At 44.1% G+C, this 26,346-nt stretch overlaps 2 protein-coding genes across 8 annotated transcripts; both read right to left on the bottom strand.

Moving 5' to 3' along the window:
- Positions 1-298: 298 nt before the first annotated feature.
- On the bottom strand, positions 299-3,427 carry LOC104603744 (Tetratricopeptide repeat (TPR)-like superfamily protein). Its single transcript, XM_010267849.3, has one exon. It carries the CDS (start codon positions 2,412-2,414, stop codon positions 675-677), a length of 1,740 nt encoding a protein of 579 aa, XP_010266151.1. The 5' UTR covers positions 2,415-3,427; the 3' UTR covers positions 299-674.
- Positions 3,428-3,570: 143 nt separating this feature from the next.
- On the bottom strand, positions 3,571-26,012 carry LOC104603745 (protein LAZ1-like). 7 transcript variants are annotated; one of them, XM_010267850.3, is made up of 9 exons: positions 25,674-25,999; positions 24,746-25,017; positions 24,585-24,641; positions 24,199-24,307; positions 20,317-20,501; positions 20,088-20,176; positions 7,338-7,599; positions 5,940-6,188; positions 3,571-4,208 (listed from the first exon to the last, which is right to left on the bottom strand). In XM_010267850.3, the coding sequence occupies exons 2-9, from the start codon at positions 24,893-24,895 to the stop codon at positions 3,855-3,857; spliced, it is 1,455 nt and encodes a 484-aa protein (XP_010266152.1). In that variant the 5' UTR covers positions 24,896-25,017; positions 25,674-25,999; the 3' UTR covers positions 3,571-3,854. The 7 variants fall into 7 exon arrangements, with proteins under 7 accessions (XP_010266152.1, XP_010266153.1, XP_088743601.1 ...); XM_010267851.3 differs by having other exon boundaries at positions 25,769-25,999; XM_088887475.1 differs by having other exon boundaries at positions 24,956-25,017; positions 25,674-25,998.
- Positions 26,013-26,346: the final 334 nt, after the last annotated feature.

The raw sequence follows: 26,346 nt of genomic DNA, 5'->3' as shown, positions 1-26,346 counted from the left end.
ATAATGCTTTGGAATGTCTTCCTCACAAACTTTTCGGCCTTTACCTGAAATGAAATAGTTTCCTTGTAGTTTTCATCTATTTTTATAACAAATCAATTGTCTAAAATGAATATGTTCTTGGCTAACACTATTTTGAATTGTGGGTTAGAATGCTATGCAACGGAACTGATATCGGCTCGGATTCCAAGCAAAACCAATGGAAAGAATTCATTTCATGTGATGGCATGAGACTCGATAATGAACCCTATTATCATATTTTAATTTACTTCTGACCCAACTGAAGAAGTTGCAACGGGGAGAATTTCTAACTCAGATGAGGCTTATAACTTGCATTCAAGAGTGAAACTCATTTATTCGTTGAATTCCAATCAGAAATCACGGGGAAACAAAACGTCGATAAATTTGACTGGTTGGCTGTAGTTCATTTGATGACTGTAGTCTGCACTGGTCCGTTAAGAATGAAGACCGAACCGTAGACATCGTGAGAAGCAGTAGATGATGCCAGAAGAAATGCACGACTGTTGGTCTGTTGCATTCCACAATCCACATGGCGTGCAGAATTCGGACTACTTTTATGGCGTGCAGGGATAATATGAACCGCTTTGGAACGTGAAAGATTCGATTCAGCATGCAGGTAGAAAATCTCTCTCATTTTCTTCTTTCTGGACTCGTCGTTACCAGTAATCTCCACAAGAACACGAACCGCTTTCGAATCGATGAAAGCGAAGCCGATCCCTCACCAAAATCACCCGGTTTAATACCTTTGAAACAACTTTCATCCATCCATGGCAGTCCAGGCAAGTCCTGAGGTTTTTTGAGACTCGAATTTCGGTTCTAGGACTGGTCTTTAGGATTCCATAGGCTGTCGCCAGCTTTTCGCTATGACAATTCAGGTTTCCTTCCTTTTCCTCCTCAGAAATATCCATCAAAACTAGTTCTCTGCTAGGAACAAATCCCTCCAGTTTAATCCGCCGACTCAATCTTTCCAACACCCTGTATATGGCCTGCGATTCAGGGTGTGTTTGATCACCCACCTTGAACTGGTGAACAACACCCCCCACCTCAATCCAACTCAATCCACTGTTCTTTCTAACTCCCTTCTTTCTCATCAATTGCCTCACTCTCTGAGCGCTATTCCATCTTTTTGCAGAAGAGTAGATATTCGAGAGCAGGACATAGTCTCCGCTGTCGGCGCGTGCCATTTGATTGATCGCAGCCTCACCTAATTCGGCCTTTCCGTGAATTCTACAAGCACTTAACAGCGCCCTCCATATTACGACATCCGGTTGAATCGGCATTTCCATTATCATTGAGTGAGCTTCTTCCAATAACCCAGCTCGACCTAGTAGGTCAACCATTGCTCCATAATGCTCGAGCTGTGGTTCGATTAGGTAATGCCTTTTCATTGAAGTGAAGTAGTCGCGACCTTGATCGACCAGGCCGCAGTGGCTGCACGCAGTTAAGATTCCAATGAAGGTGATAGAATCAGGAGTTTGACCTTCACGCTCCATTCGGGAGAGTATTGCCATTGCATCTGATGCAAGCCCGTGAATCGCTAGTCCTGTGATCATGGCATTCCACACAGATACATCATCCCGTCGAATGCTGTTGAAAATTTGCTTGGCAGTTTGGATCCTTCCACATTTTGAGTACATATCTATCAGTGCTGCGCTCAATATAAAATTGAGCTCGATTTGTTTCTCGATCATCAATTTGTGCACCCATTCGCCGTGGTTAAGAGCTCCAGTTCGAGCACACGCAGTGAGAACAGAAGCAAACGCGAACCCATCTGGACTGAAGTTCGAGTTGATCATCTGCTGAAATATATTTATAGCTTCCTTTGGGCGGGCGTTTCTAACACAACCCGCAATCATCGAGTTCCATGAGACAACATCTTTGCATGGCATTTGGGAAAACACTCGATTTGCATGATCAAATTCTCCTGTCTTCATATAACCTGCAATAATTAAATTTGCAGATACGAGATGAAAACCCCACCTGGGAATTTCACCGAGGAGTCGATTAGTGTCATCGATGCGACCACAGGCAACAAAGTTTGCTATCAGAGAGGATACAATGGATGGATAGGATTGGAACCCGGATTTAATAACGCTAGTGTGGATACAGCTTACGGTTTCGAAATTCAATGATATCTTGCAGGCTTCAAGAACAGAGAGAAGTGTTTGTTGATCGAGTTGGGTTACCCTGCAAAGAACTGTTTTATAGTCCAGAAGGGCCTTTTGTGGGGAACCCTTTTCTATGGAGGCTTGGATGACAGAACCACAGTGAGATGATAATAACTCTAGAGTTGATGTTTGTGCTCTGAGGCATTTTGTCGAACGGTTACGAACTGATTGAAGGTTCATAAACCATCCAAGTGACAATGGCGGCACTGTTATGTTTCTGAAGAACATATTCACAGTTTAAGTTGAGGGAATATACAACAACTTGCATCGAATTTTATAGGGGTAAAATGAAACTTGGAACTATCTATTCGGAGTGGACACTGGACAACGCGTCCTTCCTCTGTTGCCTGTTCCTGTTCTACCAAGGTTGGAGACTTGGAGTTGGAGGAACTCTTGATCCCAAGTGCCTTTTATTGTCGAACATAAATGATAAAACACAACGGAGGTTTTAAAGAAAAAAGGGGGAGAAAACAGTCAACAATAGTGTGTGATGTCATTAGAGATTTGGGCATTAAGGAGGCGGGTTTAAAGGTACCTCCCAAATCTCCTCTGTGGACTGTGGCACGAATTAATGGGCTCCAGTAAATGCTAATTGCTTAGCCCCACCTCCATCAACATATAGCATAGATGTCCAATCCATCAAACTAATGGACGCTCCAACTGGTCTGGGGGCAAAATAACTGATGAATCATTCTCATTGAGTACGAGGCATCAATCAAAACCTTTCGACCTTTTCATCCAGTTAGAAGTTTGGTCAGGAAGGGTGAACGGGTTTGGTGAGTTTGGTCCTAGTGTTTCTTTGACCTTTTCATTCCCTCTAAGATTATGAATGCTTGGCTGCTTCCAATAAAATATGTTTGTGTGCTGTGTGCATGCGTGTGACGGTGTGAATGAGGAGAGTGGATCTCAGATTTCCTGTATCTTTTTTATTTTCCCCTAAATTTCATACACTAAACACTCTGACAAGTATCAAGTACTTGTAAAACCAAGTCGCTCTCACATGTATGTGAGAGATCTTTGTGATCATAAAGCAGGCACATTCTTGACTCTCTTGAGGATTGGATGACGCACGAGTTGCCAGCTACTGAAGCATCAAGGATTTTTTCTTTTAAATGTATAAAGCCGCGGAGGAATATACCAAGACTTGGTTTTGAGATTGAATCCTTCAAGAGGAAACCTCTCTATCGATCCACTACTTGTGTCCGTGTTAAGGGATCATCGCATAAATCAGATAGGAAGGTGAAATTGTATGATGATGCTCATCTAGTTTGAGCGAGAGAAAGTCAAGAAAGCCAAATGATTAAAATTTAAAAGAACTTCTCAAGCAGATAATACCTGACTGCAGGATTCAGCCCCAAAACAACAGCTGGTAAGGGGAGTCTGATAACAAATGAATGCATTTGATGAGCTCAAATTAAATATACATAGAACTCACGGGTATAGTTATAGACAAGCACAAGGAATCATAAGTACAATACACAGCCCCCATTGTAAACTGCCTACAACAGCTAGCAAAAAATGGGGCCAGACGAACATGTACTCCAAAGACCATTTTCACATTTAGATCCTGTGCACCCCAGTACCTGAAAGCCTAATGAATGCCCAATTCCCAGGTAATGCCTCATCTCGCTTCATCCATGTCTAATGTTTTAGTATCAACATCTCTAGTTAATCTTTTGTGACCCATCTGTGCCCCCGAATTTGATACCCACCATAGGTTTGGTCACTGCTACTTTCTCCCCCACTTTCAGCACTCGTATATCCTGATTTTCTACGGTGCCTCTTTGACCTTGACACCCCACTATCACTGAAACTCCCATTCAAGAGAGGGTCATCTATTCCACGGATTACTCTTCGTGCTGGTGATGATGTAATGCAACTGTCATCCTTGGTTCTCCTTCTTTCCTTGTCATGCCTCTTTATGTTTTGGGAGATCTTGTGCAGTTTCTCATTAAACCGTGTGATCCCCCTCTCCACAGGCTCCACTGCTTGGTTCACCGTGAACCTCACATCATTCACAATCTGTACAAAAGCCAAATCCACTTTCATGTTAAGCTGATAACCATAACAAGAGGAATTCTAGCAACAGTGAGGTGCATTACTAAGTGCAACTACACACCAGAAGAGAAAACTGATAGGTATGGAACCCTTTTTTATTTCTCAAAAAAAGGGTAGGCCATTTGTCTTCAAGCATTTAGGCTATGTTTGGTTTGAAGGAAAAAGTAGGGAAAGGAAGGGAAATGTAGGGAAATCTTTACAAGCCTCATATAGGTTTTCCTACGTTTCCCTTCCTTTCCCTACTTTTTCCTTAAAATCACAGCCTTAGTTTAATGAAAATTAAGTTGACTGGTGCATCATAGTGCAAGAATTCCTACTACTAAATGTAGGATACAAAAATGAAAGGCAGAACTAACCAGCAGTCTACATTGCTAGTACTCACTTTAAGGTTTGGTTACAGATTCACATGGTACCTCAGGGAATGGTTGAAGATTCAAGGATAAATTTTTTAACAAGCTTCACAGGTCAGGTACTCCCCAACCAAGAAAAAATCCGTTCTGGACATCTAGAACATGGACTGTTTGTGCGCAAGAAGATTAAGGTCGACCTCAGGCAGCTGTTATATTCAGATTGATTCATTCTCTACTCAGGACAACCAGTTTGGCTAAGGTACTGCTATTAGCAGTTACGAGTCTGTGCCAACTGTGGATTAATAGGGCATGTGTGGATCAACTGTAAAAAGAAAGAGGAGGCCATCACAAATTACAAGCAATATCTTGAAAACAGAACGATAAACTTCCCCAGCAACTGGCTTAAAGCAGAGCACCAGCAAGAATTTCAAGCAGATCACCGGCCATCACAATGGTACTAGCACTCACAAACGCTTTATGGGTCCTGTAGCAACAGATTTCCAGACCAAGTTTTTGCCTCCTGGGAATTTCAAGTTAGGGCTGTAGCACTATGTTAAACTGGAAGAGTTTTGAAGAGGGAGAAAGTGATGCCTGAGTTTTAATTCGTGTGAAGGCCTTATAACTTTCTCTGTAGAACCCTAGGTTAATCTCTTCTTTTCTTAATGTCAAATTACATTAAAGATCTACTGTTCTACTTCAACCCTATAATATTCCTCATGAAAACTTAAGCTCAGTTATTTTTTGCCAGTAGCTATATCTATAGTTATGTCTTGTAATATTTTTCAATATCTTTATTATGCACTGTTGCAATGGTTTATTTTAGGGCAAATTATTGATTCCCTCACCTCCCAAATTTGTCATTGTTTGTAATGGTGACAGGTCGGGGAATCTGACACAATACAGGGGGTTTTTCAAAGTAAAATAAAAAAAAAGATTTGTGAGGTGAGGTAGACCATAATTTTCACTTTATTTTAACCTTAACCCTAATTCTTGGAAATTTAACAAGTAGTTATTGAAATCACTGTTCATACCACATCATGGGCAACCTGCAGAGGTATCAGACACAATGAGATACACAGATAGTAATGATGCCTTCAAAACTTTTATGACAATTTATTATGTGACATTTTGATGGTTTATTTCATTGCTATCGTAAGAATGCATATCTCAATATGCATTTGTATAGACCTTCCTATCCTGACCAACTGTTACATGGCTCCTTATCAGATTCACATGGACAACTGCATCTCCATCATTTGAGCAGTTGTTACAGTCCATGCAATTGTCACTTTAAATTGATGGGGTAACTTTGTCAGGTTCAACATAGGAAGTAGAGAAGACTTACATATTCGCCACCACCAATGACAACATCCCGAACACTTTCGCTGATAGTCATTCCACCTTTGACATCAATGTCAGGCTGGGGCAATCGTAACTTGGTGGGGCGCTCACTGTCTCTAACCTCATCAGGATCTAAAGGCTCCACAGATGCATAGTCTCCAAGAACAGAAACACTTCCAGGAAAGCGGTCTCCCATTAACTCGTATGGTTTCGCAGGAAATACATAGAGGTGAACAATGGAAGCAATGCCCATCTGTGCTGGAAGAACATATATACTTCTTAGACTTCAATATCTTGTTACAAAGAAGAATTGGTTAAAGAGGAACATCAATCAATATCCTGCTAGTTATAGTGTGTTTCCACTCTCCACTAAAACTAAATGGCCTTGCTTGACATCCAGTTACAGGGAAGGGTTCAATCATCACTAAAAAGTGTTTGATGACGACTAATCTACATGGCATGTCATGGTATAAAATTTAGTCATACCATGACCAGGCATCGGTTTTGGTCAAATATCCTCTTCTTCCTTTTTTCCCAAATGCACCAGTGAAAAAGAAAATGGGGCAAGATTCCATAAAATCATGCCTTTCTTGCTAAAGCTTCTTACTGCTCATGTGATAACGAGGGAGGAAGAAACCAGGAATAATCCATATCCAACCAAACAACCTCATGGTGTCAACAAATCTATTAAGAAAACAAGTGAATAAGCAGATGATCAAATAATTCCTCCTGCATGTCATGTAAGGCATATAAATTTTTGATGTCTCTATGTAAGATAAGACAATCTATTGTTAGGATCTTTATTAAGATAAGCTGTCAATGATTAATAATTATGGAATTACATTAACTCTCTCAACCCCAATTCCTAACAAGTATGTGTCAACAATTGTTAATAGGATGAAGCAAGGGCCACAATACATACAAGGACAAAATTGTCCAGCTAAAAGCTCAAGCAAATCAGATAAACACATTAGACTCTCATGCACAAAGGGTGGATGAGAAAACCAGGAAATGTGGTGGCATGTCATAAATCAAAAGGAGTAATTACAAATACCAGATTTCTCAATCACAAAATGGGCAAGGGGTTGATATGAAAAACTAAAATTCACATGTTCAACATGGACATGGGAAATGGCATATTATATTTTATTAAAATTTTTTTGTTACTTATCAAAAAAAGGAAACTGTCACATAGGTCGCAACTCAATAGATTCACATGAAAAACAATAGCTTTCAAAGATTAAAAGGGAAAGAACTAGCATGAATAGATGGCAAATATTCCAAAAAAGGACAATATGCAGTTTTGCACTTAAAGTTGTCTCTATCATACAAGAAACATGACAATACACAATCCTTAAGTCTAACATGGATACAAATGAAGAGAAACAAGTAAAATGAATACCTCTATACAAATGATGAAATCCTGAACGCTTGATTTGGATGGCAACCCTAGAGTTGAAGAACTTTTGAATATACCAAGTGTATAGATGAGTGCAATTCCCACACCTTGCCACCAGGTCAGAAAGACAATTGATTTAAATGTTAGAAACTTGGCCAATGGCTTTATGTGCTCCAGTTCATCTTTTGTAACAGTATAGAATTGAACTAAACAGTACAATGCCCATGATTGACTGAAATTGAGAACCACAGCCATGTATGGATACCTACAAATGGGAAAGCAGGTTAGGACAATCAGAAAAGCTTTATCAAAAAAAAAAAAGGAAATCCACCATAACTGAAAAAAAAGTGGAATCAACCAAGTATTTCATCATTTAGTATTCCCTGCTTATTGTAAACAATCAACAATTTCTCTTTGACATGCTAGCTTCACAAACTCCACGAAGTTAATAAAAGAATTATCAATGAGTAGTAATTTGGTTATATTCCCATTTTTACAAAAAAAAGGAAATTTTTTTAGGAAACAAAAAGAACCCAATAAAATTTTCCCACTGGAGGTGTGCCCTCAACTCAACTCAGTCTTAATTCCAATTCCCAACTATTTGGCATCAGCTATATTGGAAATGTATCCAAGTTGAAGTCCTACGGAAATTTTAGGGGGGGGGATGTTAAAGTTCTCTAGTTAAGACCTCAAAACAATGAGAAAAAATGCAAGCTCAACACCAATGTTTATTATCATGAGCATAATATTTTTTATTAGTAAGAGTAAATTTTATTGGTTACGAAAGATAACGGATTAAGTACAGTATGTGCTTAGCACCCCTCTTTTAGCTTAGACTAACCAACTACCTAACCCACTATAAACATGAATTCAATTACACATAACCCCTAAAATAACATACCTGTGGATCAATGTAAATTGCTCTCAGTTATGGCTGCTGTTAATCCATTAGAATGCAGTTTCCAAAATGAGGAAAGTGGATTGGGTGTGAGCAAAGTGGTAACTAGGAACTCCTCACTATTGGGGAAGTGGTTATAGAGGTTCCTTCTAGAGTCTAACAAACTGGGGCATGCTGCGAGAAGAAGCAATCGTGGTATGGTCATGGAGTGGCAGTCAATGGGTGGGATGTTGCTTTATCTGGTAGAGCTACCTTAGCCTCCACATGGGAGACTGTCACTATTCTCTTATCATCCTTTCTTCCTCTCATTACGTATGATGTTACTTTAGGGGACAGAATCAACTTTTGGGAGGATCTAGAGTGGGGGGATTTACCATTGATGCACAAATTCCTGAGTCTTTATGCTCTCTCTATTCACAGTAACAAAACCATAAACAATTGTGTCATGTTCAAGTGGAGAATTTATCTGTCACTAATTAATCTCCGGCACACCGCACACTTGTGTCTAAGAATTTGGGAGTGGTTATCTTCTCTCTTTGGTTGCAGGTGAATTCACCCTTTAGACATGGAAAGCTTGTTCCAACCGTTCTTTTTGACATTGCCAAGAGAGGAAGGATTATATGGAGGTATTTTCAAGGAAAAGACATTCATTTAAAATGATGAAAAATTTTAATTCATTTTCTATGGATGAATTACATTAGAGGCTACAAAGAACAAACCAAATTAAGCTAAACTTTGATAGCTCTGTATTGTGGGAAACCCAGGACAATCAGGTGGAGGGATCTATAGAGTAGTCCAGACATGCTAGGCTACTAGTGGTGTTATACGGTTTGAGAGTGGGAATATCACTAAGCTTTAAGAATTTAATAGTGGAAGGGGACCCAAAGGTAGTGGTGGCTGGTGGGTTTGATAATAGAATACTAAACAAATTGACAAAGGCTGTGGCAATATTGAGACATCATGAAAGAATTAATTGTTTGGCTGGGAAACTACAAATGACTTCCAAATTGAGTGTATAGATCAGCAAATGGTTTGGCTGATAAATTGGCCAAGCAACAGACAAGGGATTAAATATAATGTAATGATCACAAAAATGAGTTAGGCGGCAAGATGCCATCCTAAATTGAAGAATGTGTTGCAATATATGTATATAAATTAATCTTTTATTCAAATTCAATTAATAAAAAGTTACGATGTTACCAATTGAAAAAAAATAAAAAATTTTAATTTCTACATGTCCTGAACACCTTTCGCTTCCTAGCAAAACCTTCCAACTAGAGAACACTTCAGAAAATCTTTCCTCTCAGAAACAACAAAAATTTCGGTTCCACATACATCTTTATCCTCAACACAACATTTACCTTTGGGCAACTGCTTCTATAAATGATTGAGAGGAATCAGGCTGACTTCTGTTTATTTTGATATTCATATTTCTTTTCATTCTTTTATCCCCTTTTTCTTTCTTGATAACCATGAAAAGAACAATACACAGGAGTTCCACTTTTGTTTTCCCATTTGCTTGTCACCTTAGTTGTGCACTTGTGCTCTCCCACTTTTTTTTTTTTTTTTGGAAAAAAGGTAATTGATGAAAGAAGATTTGGCCCGACCTCGTAATCACTCAACACGTGGCAAAGGCAAACAGCTTGGCACAACAGCGCGCCCAGGGTGCGAGCACCAAAGGGAGGAAAACCAGCAGTCTGAACTCCCTACAAGGAGCCCGAACTCCCCACCAGCAATCCCTACGAGGAGCCCGAACTCTCCCTTAGGCCCCGAGCCACACAAGGCAATGACCCGAACTGGCCCGCCTCATGGCAGTTCGGGACACTCCTCTATCCGAACTCAAGACTTCACCTCGCTCGCCACTCCAGCACTTCGCCTCCGGGACGCCAAATTGAACAAACGTACCATACCTGACACCGAGGTGGTCCGTATCCAAGGGCGGCGCACCTGACTAACTTGGGATCTGACGCTTGACAGCCGCACTTCAACGGTCACCTACCACCGCCACCTGCCACCGTCATCGCCAGCCGCAGAGACGGCTCCGACAAAAGGGAGCAGTGGCAGTTCTATCCAGCAGAGGGGATGACACCCGAACTGGCAGAAGCCCAGAAGTAATCATACCCGACCTGACAGAAGCTTAGGAGTGAGTGCACGAGGTGGTTATAAAAGGCCCCCTACCCCCAAGAACAAGGTATGTGAACTTTGCGCCATCTGGTTTTATCTTGCCTAAGAAAGAATTCTAACTTGAGCTTCGGAGCAATCATACCGGGTTCCCCCCAGAGCTTCCTCATCTTCTCTGTTTCAGGCTCTCTGTAGCTCCGTTCAGAGGCAAGGTCGTTGACAGCTAAGACCAGCCGAATTGCGCACCATCAATTGGCGCCGTCTGTGGGAAATCGCTTCTAAAAGCCTCCCTCTAAACTCTCATAACCTCTTTTCTCCAAAAACCCCAACACTCATGGCTTCTTCCAACAACGCCGGACGTGGCACGGAGACAAACACCACCGGGGAACAACTTCAAGTCCCCGTGGTGTGCGTCGGATAGTTCACCATCCCCCTTTCGGTGGATGAGATCCCCAGCTTGAATGCGCCACATGCAGTGGCGCCCGTAAACCTTCCTGCCATGAGCATCCCCTTTCCTCTCCCTATCGAGACAACCTTTACTAAACCAACTGCCGTCCCCCTGGCAACCAGCCAGAACCAGTTGGACGACCTGATGCAATGCATGCGGGCAATGCAAGCCCAAATGCAACAATTCCAGCAACACCAGCTCCAGCAGCACCAAGTACTGCACAACATCTCCCGGTATCACTATCAACAACAGTTCCCCCAACTGCCTCTGAACCAACCACTACTTCCACCTCGGTACCCTACTACGAAGCCGGTTAAGGCCTCCCCACAGGATGGACGCCCCCACCAGGGAAAAGCCTCCCGGCCCCAGAACCCCCTAACAGCCAGGCCTCGTCCCCAAGCCGAAGAGAGAGAGAGATCACCCCCGCCTCGCAGCTCGCAGGCGGGTCAGGAACCTCGCCCGCAAGGTCAGCACCTCGGTGCTTCAGGCCCGAGTTCCCACTCACGAAGAACCGGTTCAGCGCCCTAGCAGCAGACTACGAGCATTCCGGGCCCATCGAACTCGGCAACACCAAGGCCAGTAGCGCCAGTACCAGGCCCACTCAACAACGAAGGCACCGGCGAAGTCGCCGAATTGCCACCCGTGTCCTGCCCAAGCTCAGAGGTAAGGAAGAGACGAGCTCGGACGAGGTAAAAGCTGCCCCGATTCTCTCAGTTCCTTCCCCCCTCGCATCAGAACTCCTGGTGGTCCCCATGCCCAGAGATTTCAAGCTCCCACCTTTGGACAAGTATGATGGGTCCTTCAACCCCAACGACCACATTGATGCTTTCCAGTCCCAAATGCACCTCGCCAGGGCCAGTGAATCGTGCATGTGCGTGGCCTTCACCACCACCTTCAGGGGGGTAGCCCGCACTTGTACAGGAACCTGGCCCCCGGGTCGATAAGATGCTAGTCCTAGTTCGTGCAGGTCTTCACCGCACACTTTGTCACCAACAAGCAGTGCCCCAAAACAGAGGAAAGCATCTTCAGAGTAGTCCAGAGAGAAGGAGAATCAATCTGGGGCTACATCAAGCGGTTCAATGAAGCGTGCTTGCAGATACCGCGGTTAGACCCCGCGGTGCAACTCGCGGCGGCCAAGAGAGGAGTAACGCACAAAGAGTTCAAATGGCACATGGTAGCTAACCAGCCCGCAACCGTGACCGAATTCCTCAAGCTCGCGGATAAGTTCATGAGAACAGAGGAAGAAATCAACCAACGGACCGAAAGCGGGAACGAGAAAAGAAAGAGGGAAGGCGAGCCCTCCAACCCAATCGACAGAAAAAACCCGACCCGGGAGCCAAAGCCGAACCAGTCGTTCCGAGCTCCCTTAGCAGTTCGGATGGATTACACGCCGTTAAACACGAGGCGGACCGAGATCTTAATGATGATCAAGGACACCCCATACGTAAAGTGGCCACCTCGCCTAAAGGGAAATCTGAACGAGAAAAATAAAAATTTGTATTGTAGTTTCCATAGAGACCACGGTCATAGTACCGAACAGTGTAATAATCTCCGGGATGAGATAGAGGGACTCGTCCGTCGCGGATACTTAAGGAATTTTGTACAGCATGATAATAATAATAACAATAAGGCAGGTTGGCAAGGGGAGCACAGAAAGGATGCCCCCAAATCTAGCAGCAGACCAGCCGAACCATTGCAGCGACAGCCTTCGGAAGAGAGGCCAGTTCGGGGAACCATCCATGTAATAGTGGGAGGTTTGGTGGTAGCAGGGTGTACTTCGGCAGCGGCCCGGACGTCAGTTCGCGAAGCAGCCCAAGAGGAACAGAACCCCCCAAAGAGACCAAAGATTGAAGAGCCAATCTCCTTCACGGAAGACGATGCGCGAGGGGTCCACTACCACCACGATGACGCGCTAGTCATAAAACTAAGGATCAGCGACTTCGAGGTCAGGCGCGTACTCGTGGATTCGGGCAGCTCGGCGGACATCCTCTTCAAGTCAGCATTTACCAGCTGCAGTTACAGAAGAGCGAATTAAAGCCCGCGAACACTCCTCTGGTGGGTTTCAGCGGAGAGGAAGTCAGGCCCCTCGGAAAAATAACAGTACCTGTGGAAGTCGGCACATGGCCTTGTGCGGTCAGACTCAACCATGATTTCCTGGTGGTCACGACCCCTTCCCCATACAATGCCATAATAGGGCGGCGAAGTACGCATATCCTGCGGGCAGTGGTCTCCACATACTATTTGGCAATGAAGTTCCCTACAGACTTCGGTGTAGGGGTAGTGCGGGGCGACCAGCTCGAGTCCCGCAAGTGTTATGTTGCCGCCCTGAAGGGAAAAACCAAGGCGGCCGATGACCTTGAACTGGAGCGGCCTACGGAGAAAGGCGAGGAACGAGCTTCGCCCACAGAGGAAACGGTCGCAGTCCCGACTTCGGCTATAGACCCAGCTCGCACACTACAGATCGGTGCTTCCGTCGAGGAACCACTACGAACCGAACTGGTGAGTTTTTTACTTCAAAATTTAGACATTTTTGCCTGGTCTGCGGCCGACATGCCCGGTATTAACCCTAGCTTGATAACTCACAAACTTAATACTGACCCTGTAGTCAGACCCGTTAGACAGAAGAAACGCAACTTAGCCCCAGAGCGCTGGAGAGCGGTCGACGAGGAGGTCGAAAAGCTCCTCGCAGCAGATTTCATAAGGGAAGTCCATTACTCGAGCTGGGTAGCCAACCCAGTGCTGGTGAAAAAGGCAAACGGCAAGTGACGCATGTGCGTCGACTACACCGACCTGAACCGAGCTTGCCCAAAAGATTGCTTCCCCCTCCCCACTGCCTAGTGGACGCGACCTCGGGACATGAGTTGCTAAGCTTCCTGGACGCCTACTCGAGCTACAACCAAATCAAGATGGACCAGTCCGTTGAGGAAAAAACCAGCTTCATAACCGAGTTCGGCCTGTACTGCTACAAGGTCATGCCCTTCGGATTAAAAAATGCCGGGGCAACCTTCCAAAGACTTGTAAATAGGCTGTTTCGGCCCTTGATTGGCACGAAAATAGAATGTTATGTAGACGACATGGTCGTCAAGACGCAGTTTTCACAGGAATTAATACAAGACTTAGATTCTGTCTTCCAAATCTTGCGTCAATTTAGCATGAAACTGAACCCTAACAAATGTGTCTTCGGTGTCACCTCGGGCAAGTTCCTAGGGTACATTGTCAACCGGCGCGGTATTGAGGCCAACCCGGACAAGATAAAGGCCATCCTAGATATGAGACCACCCCGGAAAGTAAAAGAAGTTCAGAGGCTAAACGGCCGCATAGTCACTCTGAGCCGCTTCATGTCCAAATCGACAGACAACTGCCTGCCCTTCTTCAAAGCAATCAAAGGCAAAGGGTTCGAGTGGACCCGAGACTGCCAGCTAACGTTCGACGAGCTAAAAAGCTACCTCGCTAGCGTGCCAACCTTAGCCCGGCCCGAGGAGGGCGAGGTCTTAGAACTGTACCTCTCGGCAAGCGACGAGGTGGTCAGTTCGGTACTAATAAAAGTAGACTGGGTCCAACGACCCATCTATTATGTTAGTAAAATTTTGCAGGGAGCAGAGACAAGGTACCCGCAGATAGAAAAGCTAGCATACGCACTAGTGATAGCAACTCAGAAACTCCGCCCGTACTTCCAGGCTCACACCGTCATCATCCTGACTGACAAACCTCTGAGGCAAGTTTTACTCAAGCCCAAGGTTTCCGGTCGATTGACAAAATGGGCCATCGAACTCAGCGAGTACGACCTCCAGTACAAGCCAAGAACTGCTATTAAGGCCCAAGCCTTGGCAGATTTTATCGCCGAGTGCACGTTTAGCCTCGAAGCCCCTCAGCCGGTCGAGCCCGAGATCCCCAGTTCGGGCGAGCCCGGAGCTCCCAAGCCAATAGAGTCTGAACCCCGTGAAGTAGCAGCCAGTGTAGCATCTCTCCTGGTTAGGCCAAACGCGAACTGGGATGAGGAGCCCTGGATCCTTCATGTAGATGGCTCCTCGAACCAGCAGGGCAGCGGGGCTGGAATAGTGCTACGCGGCCCGAACGGAACGAAATTGGAATACGCACTACGCTTTGAGTTCGCGGCATCCAACAATGAGGCGGAGTACGAGGCACTGATAGCCGGGTTGAACCTAGCGCGCAAGGTAGGAGCAAAGCACGTAGTTATCTGCAGTGATTCCCAGCTCATGGTCAACCAGATTACGGGCGAATATGAAGCACGCGAGCTCACTATGATTGCATACTTGGCAAAAATAAAGGAGGCTCTACTCAACTTCCAGTCACACTTCATCAGGCAAATCCCGAGGTCAGAGAACACTGAGGCCGACGCCATGTCCCGGTTAGCCAGCACGAGTCACAACGCCATGAGAACCGTGTACATAGATGACTTACCTCGGCCCAGCATTCTCGATGGGGCAGAAGAGGTCGCTCCCGTCCTTGAAGCAGAGCCGAGCTGGATCGACCCACTCGCGAGCTTCTTGCTAGATGGAACCCTCCCTGCGGACCGCAATGCAGCCAAGAGGGTGCAGTGCCAGGCAGCCAAATACATCATGATAGACGAACGGTTGTACCGACGATCCTACACGCTCCCCTACCTGCGTTGCTTGCGACCTGCCAAAGCTGAGCTCGTACTCCGCGACTCACGAAGGTCTGTGTGGCGGACACCTGGGGGGCAGAGCCCTCGCCCAAAAGGCACTTCGACAAGGATACTACTAGCCAACGATGAAGGCAGAAGCCGTCGAGCTCGTCAGAAAATGCGATAAGTGTCAGAAGCATGCCAATATCCACCATCAGCCTGCTGCCGACCTCAAGTACCTCACCAGTCCATGGCCCTTTGCACAATGGGGCATCGACCTCCTGGGGCCATTCCCGCCAGCAACAGGTGGGAGAAAGTTCCTAGTGGTGGCAGTAGATTACTTCACAAAGTGGATAGAAGCTGAACCTCTAGCAACAATCACAGCCCGAAACATACAGAACTTCTTTTGGAAGAACATAGTATGTCGCTTCAGACTACCTCGGGTATTGATCTCCGACAACGGCAAACAGTTCGAGGATATCAAGTTCCAAGAAAGGTGCCAAAATATGGGAATTCGTCAGAACTTCACATCGGTCGCACACCCGCAGGCAAACGGCCAGACAGAAGTAATGAATAGAGCCATCCTCCGCGGACTGAAAGCACAACTAGACCGAGCTAAAGGGTTGTGGGCGGACGAGCTACCAAGTGCTCTGTGGGCTCACCGAACTACGGAAAAAACCGCCATGGGAGAGACCCCTTTTAACCTCACCTACGGCACCGAAGCGGTAATCCCGGCGGAAATCGAAATACCTACATTGCGACTAGAAGCATATGACGATCAGACAAACGGAGATGAGTTACGCCCGAGGGCCCAGCTCGTGTATGAGTAGACCCAGAGTAAGCAGGAGCACCAGAGTAGGTGGGAGCCCCCATGTAAGTAGTCTTAGCATACGGGCCCCCTGTCGCTTCTTGCATTGGAGGAGCCATCTCGGGCTCCCTGGGCGGATCCCCTGACGGGTAGTCCGGTACCTCGGGCTCCGCAACCCGGGGCAGCTCGACGCGAGCTCGCTTGGCGACTCGCTTCCTCCTCTTCATGCCTTGAAACAAGTGCCCACCATGAGCCCTTCCTAAGTCCATCACACCTGCAAAAAAGAGTTCGGCATCAGAAAAAAGTCAGACAGAGCAAAATAGAACCTCCAAGTAAGGAACCTACCCGAACTCAGGCCGGCCGCAATGAGCTTGGCCTCCGTCAGATACTGTTGGCACTTTAGCCCAAGCCGCGCCCATTGCCGGAGGCCCTTCACCGTCTCTTTGTCAAGCGTAACACCAGAGTCAGGGGCGGCCACCCCCCACCCGGTCTGAAATGGCCACCCCAGCACACTTCGCACCCCAAAGTAGTCCCGCTTCCACGCCGGGACCTTGTTAGGAAGATCATGTAAAAGCTTAAAACCCGGGCGAGGAGACAGGTAATACGCCCGGGGAGGAGACCCGCTTGCTTCTTAAGCAATAGGATGGAAGAGAAGATCTCCAAGTCTAAAGGAAAGCCCTGTTCGCTAAACAAGGAGATTGTCCCCACCAAATTACGAATGGAGTTCGGGTGAAGCTGACCGACCGTAACGCCGAAGTGATTCAAGACCTCGACAAGGAGGGGATGGAAAGGCAATCGCAGCCCCGCAGCGAGCTGCTCCCGAAATATCACGATCTCATCAGGACTATGTTCCCAAGGAAAGCTACCCAAAGGTATGAAATAAGCGTACTCCCCAGGCAAATTGTAATAGGTAATGAGGGATTGGAGCCCCTCAGGCGTCATGGTCGAGGGGCCAAACTTGTCTAACGTCCGACCCCGACGAGAGGTGGACGCCAAACTACCCAAGGCGACTCGACCTACGGGTTTGAACTCTTCCCCGAGCTCTACCTCCGGCTCGCTAGGACTATCAGGGGATGCGACTCGGTTCGTAGAACCTGCATCTGACCCACTTGAAGAATCGTCTGAGCTATCCGAGCTAGACATCGAGGAGAGAAGGTGGATTCCAGGAAGGTACTCACTCGGAAAAAGCTTGAACAAGACCACGGGAACTTGAACGAGCGAAAACCTTGAATGCAAACTGAAAGCCTAGACGCGAGCTGAAACTTGGACGCGAGCTCAAGAGGCAAAGCACACAAGTGACAAAGCGACTGGGGTCCCCCACTATTTATACCCACAGTGACCGAGAAGCAACAACACAGATCAAAGCCAATCCGACAGCCCGCAACCGTGCCGACCGCACGTCCGCTGAGACCGAGACGTGATTGGCGCACGTCTTTTTGAAACTGATAGAGCACCGGCACACGTCTTTCTGAAACTGACAGGACGCCAGCGCACGTCTCCTCACATTAAAGGTGGCAGCGGCACGTTTTCAAATTTTGAAAGGACGCCTGCTGTCACGTCTCCCAACGGCGCGCTTTTTTTATTTTGAAATAAAGCGCATGCTGTCACGTCTGGCAGCATTTGCAGGCAGGTCGGCGCGTTTTCCATCTTTTGGGCGCTCAAAGAAACTAACCCTGACAACGCACCTCGCGCTATCAGTCAACCAAGATTCGAAGTACGGGACAAATCCACCTGCCACCTTGCGAACTCCCCGCACCAAGGCAAGACCCTCAACACGAGGAGTGGGGGGCAATTGATGAAGGAAGATTTGGCCCGACCACGTAATCACTCAACACGTGGCAAAGGCAAACAGCTTGGCACAACAGCGCGCCCAGGGCGCGAGCACCAAAGGGAGGAAAACCAGCAGTCCAAACTCCCTACAAGGAGCCCGAACTCCCCACCAGCAATCCCTACGAGGAGCCCGAACTCCCTACTAGGAGCCTGAACTCCCTATGAGGAGCCCGAACTCTCCCTTAGGCCCCGAGCCACACAAGGTAATGACCTGAACTGGCCCGCCTCATGGCAGTTCGGGACACTCCTCTATCTGAACTCAAGACTTCACCTCTCTCGCCACTCCAGCACTTCGCCTCCGGAACGCCAAACTGAACAAACGTACCATACCTGACACCGAGGAGGTCCGTATCCAAGGGCGGCGCACCTGACTAACTTGGGATCTGACACTTGACAGCCGCACTTCAACGGTCACCTGCCACCGCTACCTGCCACCATCATCGCCAACCGCATAGACGGCTCCGACAAAAGGGAGCAGTGGTGGTTCTGTCCAACAGAGGGGATGACACCCGAACTGGCAGGAGCCCAGAGGTAATCATACCCGACCTGACAGAAGCTTAGGAGTGAGTGCACGAGGTGGTTATAAAAGGCCCCCTACCCCCCAAGAACAAGGTATGTGAACTTTGCGCCATCTGGTTTTATCTTGCCTAAGAAAGAATTCTAACTTGAGCTTCGGAGCATTCATACCAGGTTCCCCCCGGAGCTTCCTCATATTCTCTGTTTCAGGCTCCCTGTAGCTCCATTCAGAGGCAAGGTCGTTGACAGCTAGGACCAGCTGGATTGCGCACCATCAGTAATGTATTGAAAAAAGAAAGAAAAAAAAAACCACCTGCACAACAACTAGCTGTGCCAAAAGATACCTCCACCTTTACAAAAAGTATTGCTTATGCATTACAAAATAACAATGCAGTATTCAAAAAATAGCTGTACAGTATATCTGTAAACAATCTATTCATTGCAATCCAAGAGTGTATTCTACCCCACAATTCGTTTTCAATTCTCTTCTATTTTTTCCAAGTCTTCAAATAAGAAATATTCATTCTTCTAACTCCATATCCAAAGAACCAGTGCAGAATAAGAAACACTCTTTATTTTTAGGGAGAATGACCGATACCCCTAGTGTCAGAATTTGTACTTTCAAAGTACATTTGGGGTAGGTGCCAGCTCGGAATTGATGCCAATTCACGGGCGGGTATGGGTGTATCCGTACTTCTCCGTTATTTTTATCCCCCTGGAAAAGAAAAGGCTCTTAGCACCCTCTTGCTGTCTTATTGTATTCACAAACAAACCATTACAGTTCAACCAGGCTCCAAGGAAGAGTTGATGACGTGCTCAACAGGATGGTCTTTAGATTGAAACACCCTGCTGTTCCTTTATTTTTTTTTTATCAATAACCAGAAATTTCATTAAATAGAAAGAAGGTACAACACCCTATTGTTCCTTTTAAGCACACAGCCCAGATAACAGCCAAAGGAATTGCTGCCCAGTAAGACTTCCCCTTTTTGTTCATCCCCTTCGTTATTGTCTCTACCTCTCCTTGTCATCTTCTTTCTGCTAAAAAAGGAAAGGCTCTTAGATCCCTCACTTCTGCTCCTTCTCTACTCGATGAAATCTTGTTTATTAAACAACAAAGCTGGTTATTTCAATCTTGATTCTAACATTAGATCTCAATATGCATTTTCTCATATTTGTAGATAGTTGTATGTTTTGTGTTACTTCCTTATCGTGAGAAGTGAGAAAAACATTTGTGAGCTCATTATTCAACAAAGCATATGGCCTCAGATAAAGACAAATGGGAGAGCGTGCTATGTGCATCTGGTCTCCACTTAGGTGGGACAAGCAGATGATGGCTTGATGTGCTTCTTATGCATGCACAAACTTGCCTTCGGTAATTGGTCCCATAAATTCAACTATTACTATGCTAATAGTAATAACTCTGTAGCGTGCTATGTGCTTCTTATGCATGCACAAACATGTGCTTCTTATTACATGTCTAATTGTAGCAATAACTCTGTAGTCAATGGATGTTGACATCAGCTTACCCACAACCCCATTTGAACTCTCCTTCACAATACACTCCAAAGGCTTCAAGAATGACAGCTAAAATGGCAGTAAAAGTCTTTATTATCATCTGCAAAAAAAAACAATAATAATAACATAAAAATGAAGCAGTAGATTATTTGCTTTCAAGTGTGTGAGTTTGTGTCTGAGGGAGGGGGGGTTGGGGGGAAGACAGATAGAAGATAACTCTCTGGCTCAAAGGAAACATACATATTGAACAATTCCAAACTTGATAACTTGGTAAAACCACTGATTGAGTTTCCATGGTTTTAAGAGATAATTCATTGGAAAAGGATGCTTTACAACTCCCCTTTCAGAACTAGGCTCTAACAAGGGAGTTTTAGGACCTGCACGTCCTTGCCTCTCTATAAACTCGATTGTCCTCTCCTCCCCACCTAAATAGAAGAATAAAGCTAGTCAAGTAAAATGAAAATGTACAAAGCTAACTCCATAACAAATCATTCAGATAAGAGAGGAAAATAAATGGCATAATATTAAAGAGGAAAGACAAACTACTAGCACATCTACCAGGATGTGAGTGTGCATTTGCACTTTTAGAAGTTTCCTTAGCTGGCTGCAGTTTTCTGTTTATAGAATAATTTTTTTAATCAGTTCTGTTTTTCAAGATATCATCCTTTTTGTTGTTAACAGTGAAACTATATTATGAGAAAATTTATGTACAAGCATTAAGCATTAAGTGCAAAGCACTCCTATGCTAGGGCTAGCATCTGCTACCCAGCCCTATCCCCTCTTATCACAATTGCTTAATTACAAATATACAAAAAAAAATCCCTATTCACTCCTTTTTTGGTTATTGTATCAGTCAAACCATTTTCTACTCTTGCCACCCATAAGTAACTATTTACCAAGTTCCTCACCAGGTAATTAATTCAAGATATGATCTTAACATTGACTTGTCAAAATACAAAAGGAATCTAGGATGCTGATATTAATTTACTATGCCCGAATAACCTGCAAACCAAAAAGAAAAATATGAGCCTTTCATTTAATACTCTTTCACATGCTGGTTGAAATTGCATGAGTCTTGATCAGAGCTTGCAATGTTAAAGAAGAGCCTTGTAGTGGAATAAGTTAGGGTGACAAAACTACAAGTGGAGTCTGTAGGAAGCATTAATGTTATCAGAGATACATATGTCTCAATCTATCAAAAAAAAGATACATATGTTTCTGTCAATGGCATTAATTGGTGGTATCCCATTTACAGTTTGCAGATGTGAAGAGGCTTCAAACTTGAAGGTAAATTTGGGAAAGAGCTCTATAGATGAAATCAATATGGAGGAGAAGGTGAGGAGATTTGCAGAGGTTTTGGGATGTTCAGTATTTGGGTGGCCAATTAGATACTTAGGACATCCCCTACGAGGTAATCCTAGGACTTTTAACTTTTGGAATCCTGTCATTGATAAGTTCTCTTAAGAAATTAGTGGCTTGGAAGAAGAACTACGTCTCCTTGGACTTGGAGGATAGAATTACCTTAACAAAATCAACCCTAGCTACTCTACTCATCTTCTACCTGTCTGTCTTTAGGATCCCAGCTAGTGTTGCCAAAGTTTTGGAGAAAATAATGAGGGGCTTTCTATGGGACCAAGGGGACACTAGAAAAGATCATTTGATTAAGTGGGACCTGGTGTGCACCAGTAAGGATGAGGCTTAGGTTTGGGCAGGTTGAGAAGCAGGAATGTGGTTCTTCTTGGAAAGTGTGTGGAGACTTCCTAGAGACTCAGACAAACTGTGGCATAAAACCATGGGATGCAAACTTAAACTCTAGAATTTCTCATTCCTCTCCTTGAAAATCTATTATGTCAGTTCTCCTGGTTCATGTCTTTTGTGGGGTGATCAGACTTTAAAAGATAAATTCCCCCTCATTTTTCTCTATTTTTCACCTAAAAGGTGCTCTGGTGTTTCAATGTGTCTCCATCTCTCAAAATGGCTTGGTTTGGAATCTTGGTCTCAGGAGGGGATCTATTGTGATCTCTGCTGAATTCTTTAGAAGGGATTTTCTTAGATGCCTAAAGGAGTGATAGCAGGGTTTGGGCATTTACTTCCTCTGGTTCCTTTTCTTGTGCTTCCCTCTTCAATGAGCTAGTCAGAAACCCAAGTTTTGCTTTGTCTTGTCCAATTAGTGCCACTTGGAACAGTCCTGCCAAAGATAAGAGACTTCTGTTGGGAGATTTATCATGATACAATTAATACTCGTGAGAACTTATAGCAAAAACCTTATTGGTGTATCTCCCCTCACTGCTGCCCCTTATGCAATCATACAGTGGAAACTCTTTCCACTTGCCAATCTCTTACATTTATGTATAGGCTATTTGGATGATTTTCCTTGATCTTTTTTGATGCAGGTGGATCCCTCCATCCAACCTAAGAAGCATATTCAAACCTTCTTATTTCTATCCAAGGAAAAGAAGAGGCAAGACATTATAAAATGCACAAGGGTGCCAGTGTAATGGTCTATTTGTGAAGAGAGACATGCAGGGCTGTTTAAGGATAAAGAGAGAAGCACGGGAGAGATCATTTAAAACATTTTAATCAAAATGGCACACTGGGTCAAAACAAGGAAGGAGTTCAGTTTGTTTACTACTGATGATATACTAAGAAACTGGAAATCAGTGGCTGAATCATCATCATCAAGAAAACCACCAGTGACAATTTAGTTGGAAAATCTGGTGGCAGGCCTCATCAAATTGAACTTTGATGGGTGCAGACTTGGGCATTTCGAAACAATCTGGAATTGGGGGTGTGTTTAGAGATGATGAGGGGCATGTTATAGCACTTTCTTCTGGACCTGCAGGCTATGGAGCTTCCATTAGAGCAGGATTATGGGAAGTTCTAGAAGGGGTAAAAGGGATAAATCTATGAACTAAGGTGAATCATAGTTGAAGGAGATTCAAAAGTGGTTACAGGGTGGCTTAAAAGAAACCAAGAAGGCCCATGGAAATATAGACATGCAATAAGGGAGGAAAAAATAACTATTGAATGTTCTCTGTGCCACGGGAGTTTGGATACCAAGATCTGCAGATGCTTTAGCAAATTCAATAGCTAAGCAAGGGGCATCAAGAAATTATTTGTAGGGATTAGTTTGGGGGGTCTAATGTTGGTTAACTATGGTAGTATGGTTAACCACCACAGTGGGCATTGCATTGGAATCCATGTAACAAATTTATATGCTTTAACATGCTATTTTCCAAAAAGGGTAAAAATCTCAGGCTGACAAAGGTCAGATAGGATATTGCGTTTGACAGCACCAAATTTGCAAAAAAAAAAAAAAAAGCCAAAATTTTAGGTCCATATTCAGTCCACCCCTCCCAAGATCCCAAATAGCTGGGACCAACATTTAATGGCCTCTTTTTTTTTGTCTCTAGCTCCAAAATCAATATATTTGTGGGACTTCACCTCTGACTAATCATCTTTTATCCTTGCATCTATTTCTAGAGACCCCTACTCAAAAGCAGCACAACAGTGCATGTTTGGTCCCCTCTTTGGAACCAGGCATCTTAAATACAGGTGGCATTTTCAGATGAATGGGGGGGGGGTGAGGGCACCATCTTGGTAGGGGGTGGGAGGAGATTATCGAGGTTTTACATTAGCCATATTCCAGTGCTTGGGCTTTGACAGACTGATATAGAAGGGGGACCTCAAGTCATCACTGAATGCATGCAAGAGGGCTTTGAGAGCCCATTGATATTGAGACATCATTCTATGGAGCCAAAGCCTTGATGTTCACAGTTAGCACCTTGTTTAGATGAATTCCTAGGTCTGCAACTCCAAAGGGCAATACTCTCACTCAAGGAGTGGTTGGGAGGAATGACTTGACGTATAAGTGGAACTGAACTACAAATTTCATATCAATGAAATGGGAAGGGGTGGACCTTGTTCAACATTTTGACAATTAAACTGGATTACCATGGAAACTAAAAACTTGATCTACTAACAACCATAATAATTAGACATTACAAGACAATGCATTGTGACAAATAAAAGTTTGATAGTGGATAATAATAGAAATGCAGCAAATTCTTGGAAAAAAAAGGTGAATATCAATGCAGAGCAGGCCTTTGCACAGATACATACCCAGACAAGCAACAAGGTATCTTCCGAAGCAATACATGGCAAAAGCCTCATAGCAGTCACGCAGAATCTCACAATCAACACTAATTGATGGGTCAACCAACGATACAAACTGCACAAGCGAATGCAAGGTCAAACAACATGATATGTTGTTCCGCAGAATGCACAGGAAGCAGGTAAACAATCCAGATTAAAAGATATAGCTCGAAAGATAGTGCTTGAAAGTAGTTAATAATTAATAAAAATTAATTAAAAAGACAAAATATAGAGACCAATAAATTTTTAATATCAATAAATCAAAGTACTTGAGATGTCACCAATGGATTTGACCATGTGCAAAATGTAAATATTTGTTCCTGGTATCATACAGTCTTGACTCAAAAGCATACCGATTCAACAGCATAGCAAGGAACCATTAAGATAACACCAATTAGAAACTTCTGTTCCTGTTAGAAGAAGACAGAAATAACTTTGAATTAATTATGGAAAAAGCAATGGGCATATTTATAGCTCAAATAAGCCTTATGAATACAAGGATTTGGACGAGAACCTCGGGATTTTTATATGCCGAAAGGTGCTCAAATAAAAGGTATGTTGAAAGTGAAAGAGTTAAAAGCACAAGTGCGCCAGCAACTAGTTCTACCCATGTAGCTGGATGGTAGGATTGTAAAATGAGATTGAAAAACTCTGTTATCTTCATTAGCTAAGATGACTTCTGACTGCCCTTGATTCTCATGGACGGGCAGCATAATGTATTTACCAGTTCCAAATGGAAAATCTTTGTGACACTGGCATCAGCTCATAGAAGCAGCACTTATGTATCTGAAAGCATGCATAGAAAGAATAAGCCAACTTATTTTATTTTGAAAGAGTAAGCCAACCATAAGACCAAAGCTTTGCAAACTATAACAATATGGTAGACCAAAATGAATTTTACTGTATATTGTAAGAACTAATATAATATATATAAAAGTGAGCTTAGACCATTTCCAATCCATATATCCAGCATGCTATTTATCACAACAAAGAATGAACTCCATTTAGACCAACAACACACATAAAGATGTTGGGTTAGGGAGGCTAGAGAGATCCCAAGGCATTAATATTGAAAAGAAAGAGTCAGTGACTTCTCCATGGTCGGTAAAGTTCAGTCTAGTGGTGAGAACAGCAAAAAGTCAAACAAGTCTAAACTTCAACCTAGCTCAGAACTTTTGAAACCATGAACCCGGGAGCAACATAACCAATTTAACTCAGAGCCCAATAGAAAATAAAGAAATCACATTACACCACTCATAAACCCTATGGAAAACAACATATCCTATTCTTGATCGCTTCGAATTCGTCTTAAACTCAAATGCACTCAAAGAAGACAGCTATGTATCAAAAATCAGACACAAATATAATCAGCTGAATATTCGATTAAAAGAACAGATGCTTCTGGTTGAAGGACAAGATCGAGAGGGGAAAAGATTTCGTACTATTGACAAGTGCTTCCTCTGACCAATCGAGGTCAAAGAAATATGAACCGAAAAGTTACCCTGATTCCGAGTAGGGTGTGAAAGGACAAAGAGACCTGATCGTAGGGATTGAGCAGATGAAGCCCTCTGTGTGTGATTCGGCCACTGATTCCCTTCCGATGGCCAACAAATGGTGCCAAGATCAACAAACGAAGACCGGAAGACCGAAGACGTACTATTTGAAACAGTTCTATCAGGAGCAGCTAAAAAACCAGCACGAAGCCACGAAAGCTTGAAGACCTTGCCGATTTTATATACGGGCTCTCTCCCCACCTATGATGCGAGAAGTGAATATTACATCCCTATCCAAAAAAAAGACAATACTTTATTTCGAAAAATAATTTCCGACTTTTTTCTCTGATAGTCATTGATAAACTATTTTCGACTCCGGGTTAGGATAAGACTGTGAACTTGTGAAGTGTTGTGGAAAATTGGGAAATCAGATACAAGTCAAAAATCTCCAACTCGATGGGATAATGCTGACTTGATAATCCGAGTTGATACGGCAGAATGCTAAAATATTTTAAATTTAAAAGGGATTTGGATAAGTTTTTGCTTTAAAACACTTTTAAGCACGACACTCCAAATAATTTATAAAAACATAAAATCTAAGGTCCGTTTGGAAGGGTTGAAG

The sequence above is a fragment of the Nelumbo nucifera genome, chromosome 5, assembly GCF_055504915.1.
Source record: "Nelumbo nucifera cultivar China Antique chromosome 5, China Antique-T2T, whole genome shotgun sequence".
Taxonomy (NCBI): domain Eukaryota; kingdom Viridiplantae; phylum Streptophyta; class Magnoliopsida; order Proteales; family Nelumbonaceae; genus Nelumbo; species Nelumbo nucifera.
This window is presented reverse-complemented; position numbering and strand designations above follow the sequence as displayed.

Excerpts from the sequence above, each read along its gene's own strand:
- LOC104603745 (XM_010267850.3), bottom strand. The coding sequence starts at position 24,895 with ATGAAGATAACAGAGTTTTTCAATCTCATTTTACAATCCTACCATCCA. Across the intron at positions 24,642-24,745 it reads CGGCATATAAAAATCCCGAG|GAACAGAAGTTTCTAATTGG; the intron begins GTTCTCGTCCAA and ends TTCTTCTAACAG. Across the intron at positions 4,209-5,939 it reads TCATTGGTGGTGGCGAATAT|ATTGTGAATGATGTGAGGTT; the intron begins GTAAGTCTTCTC and ends GCTTTTGTACAG.
- LOC104603744 (XM_010267849.3), bottom strand. The coding sequence starts at position 2,414 with ATGTTCTTCAGAAACATAACAGTGCCGCCATTGTCACTTGGATGGTTT.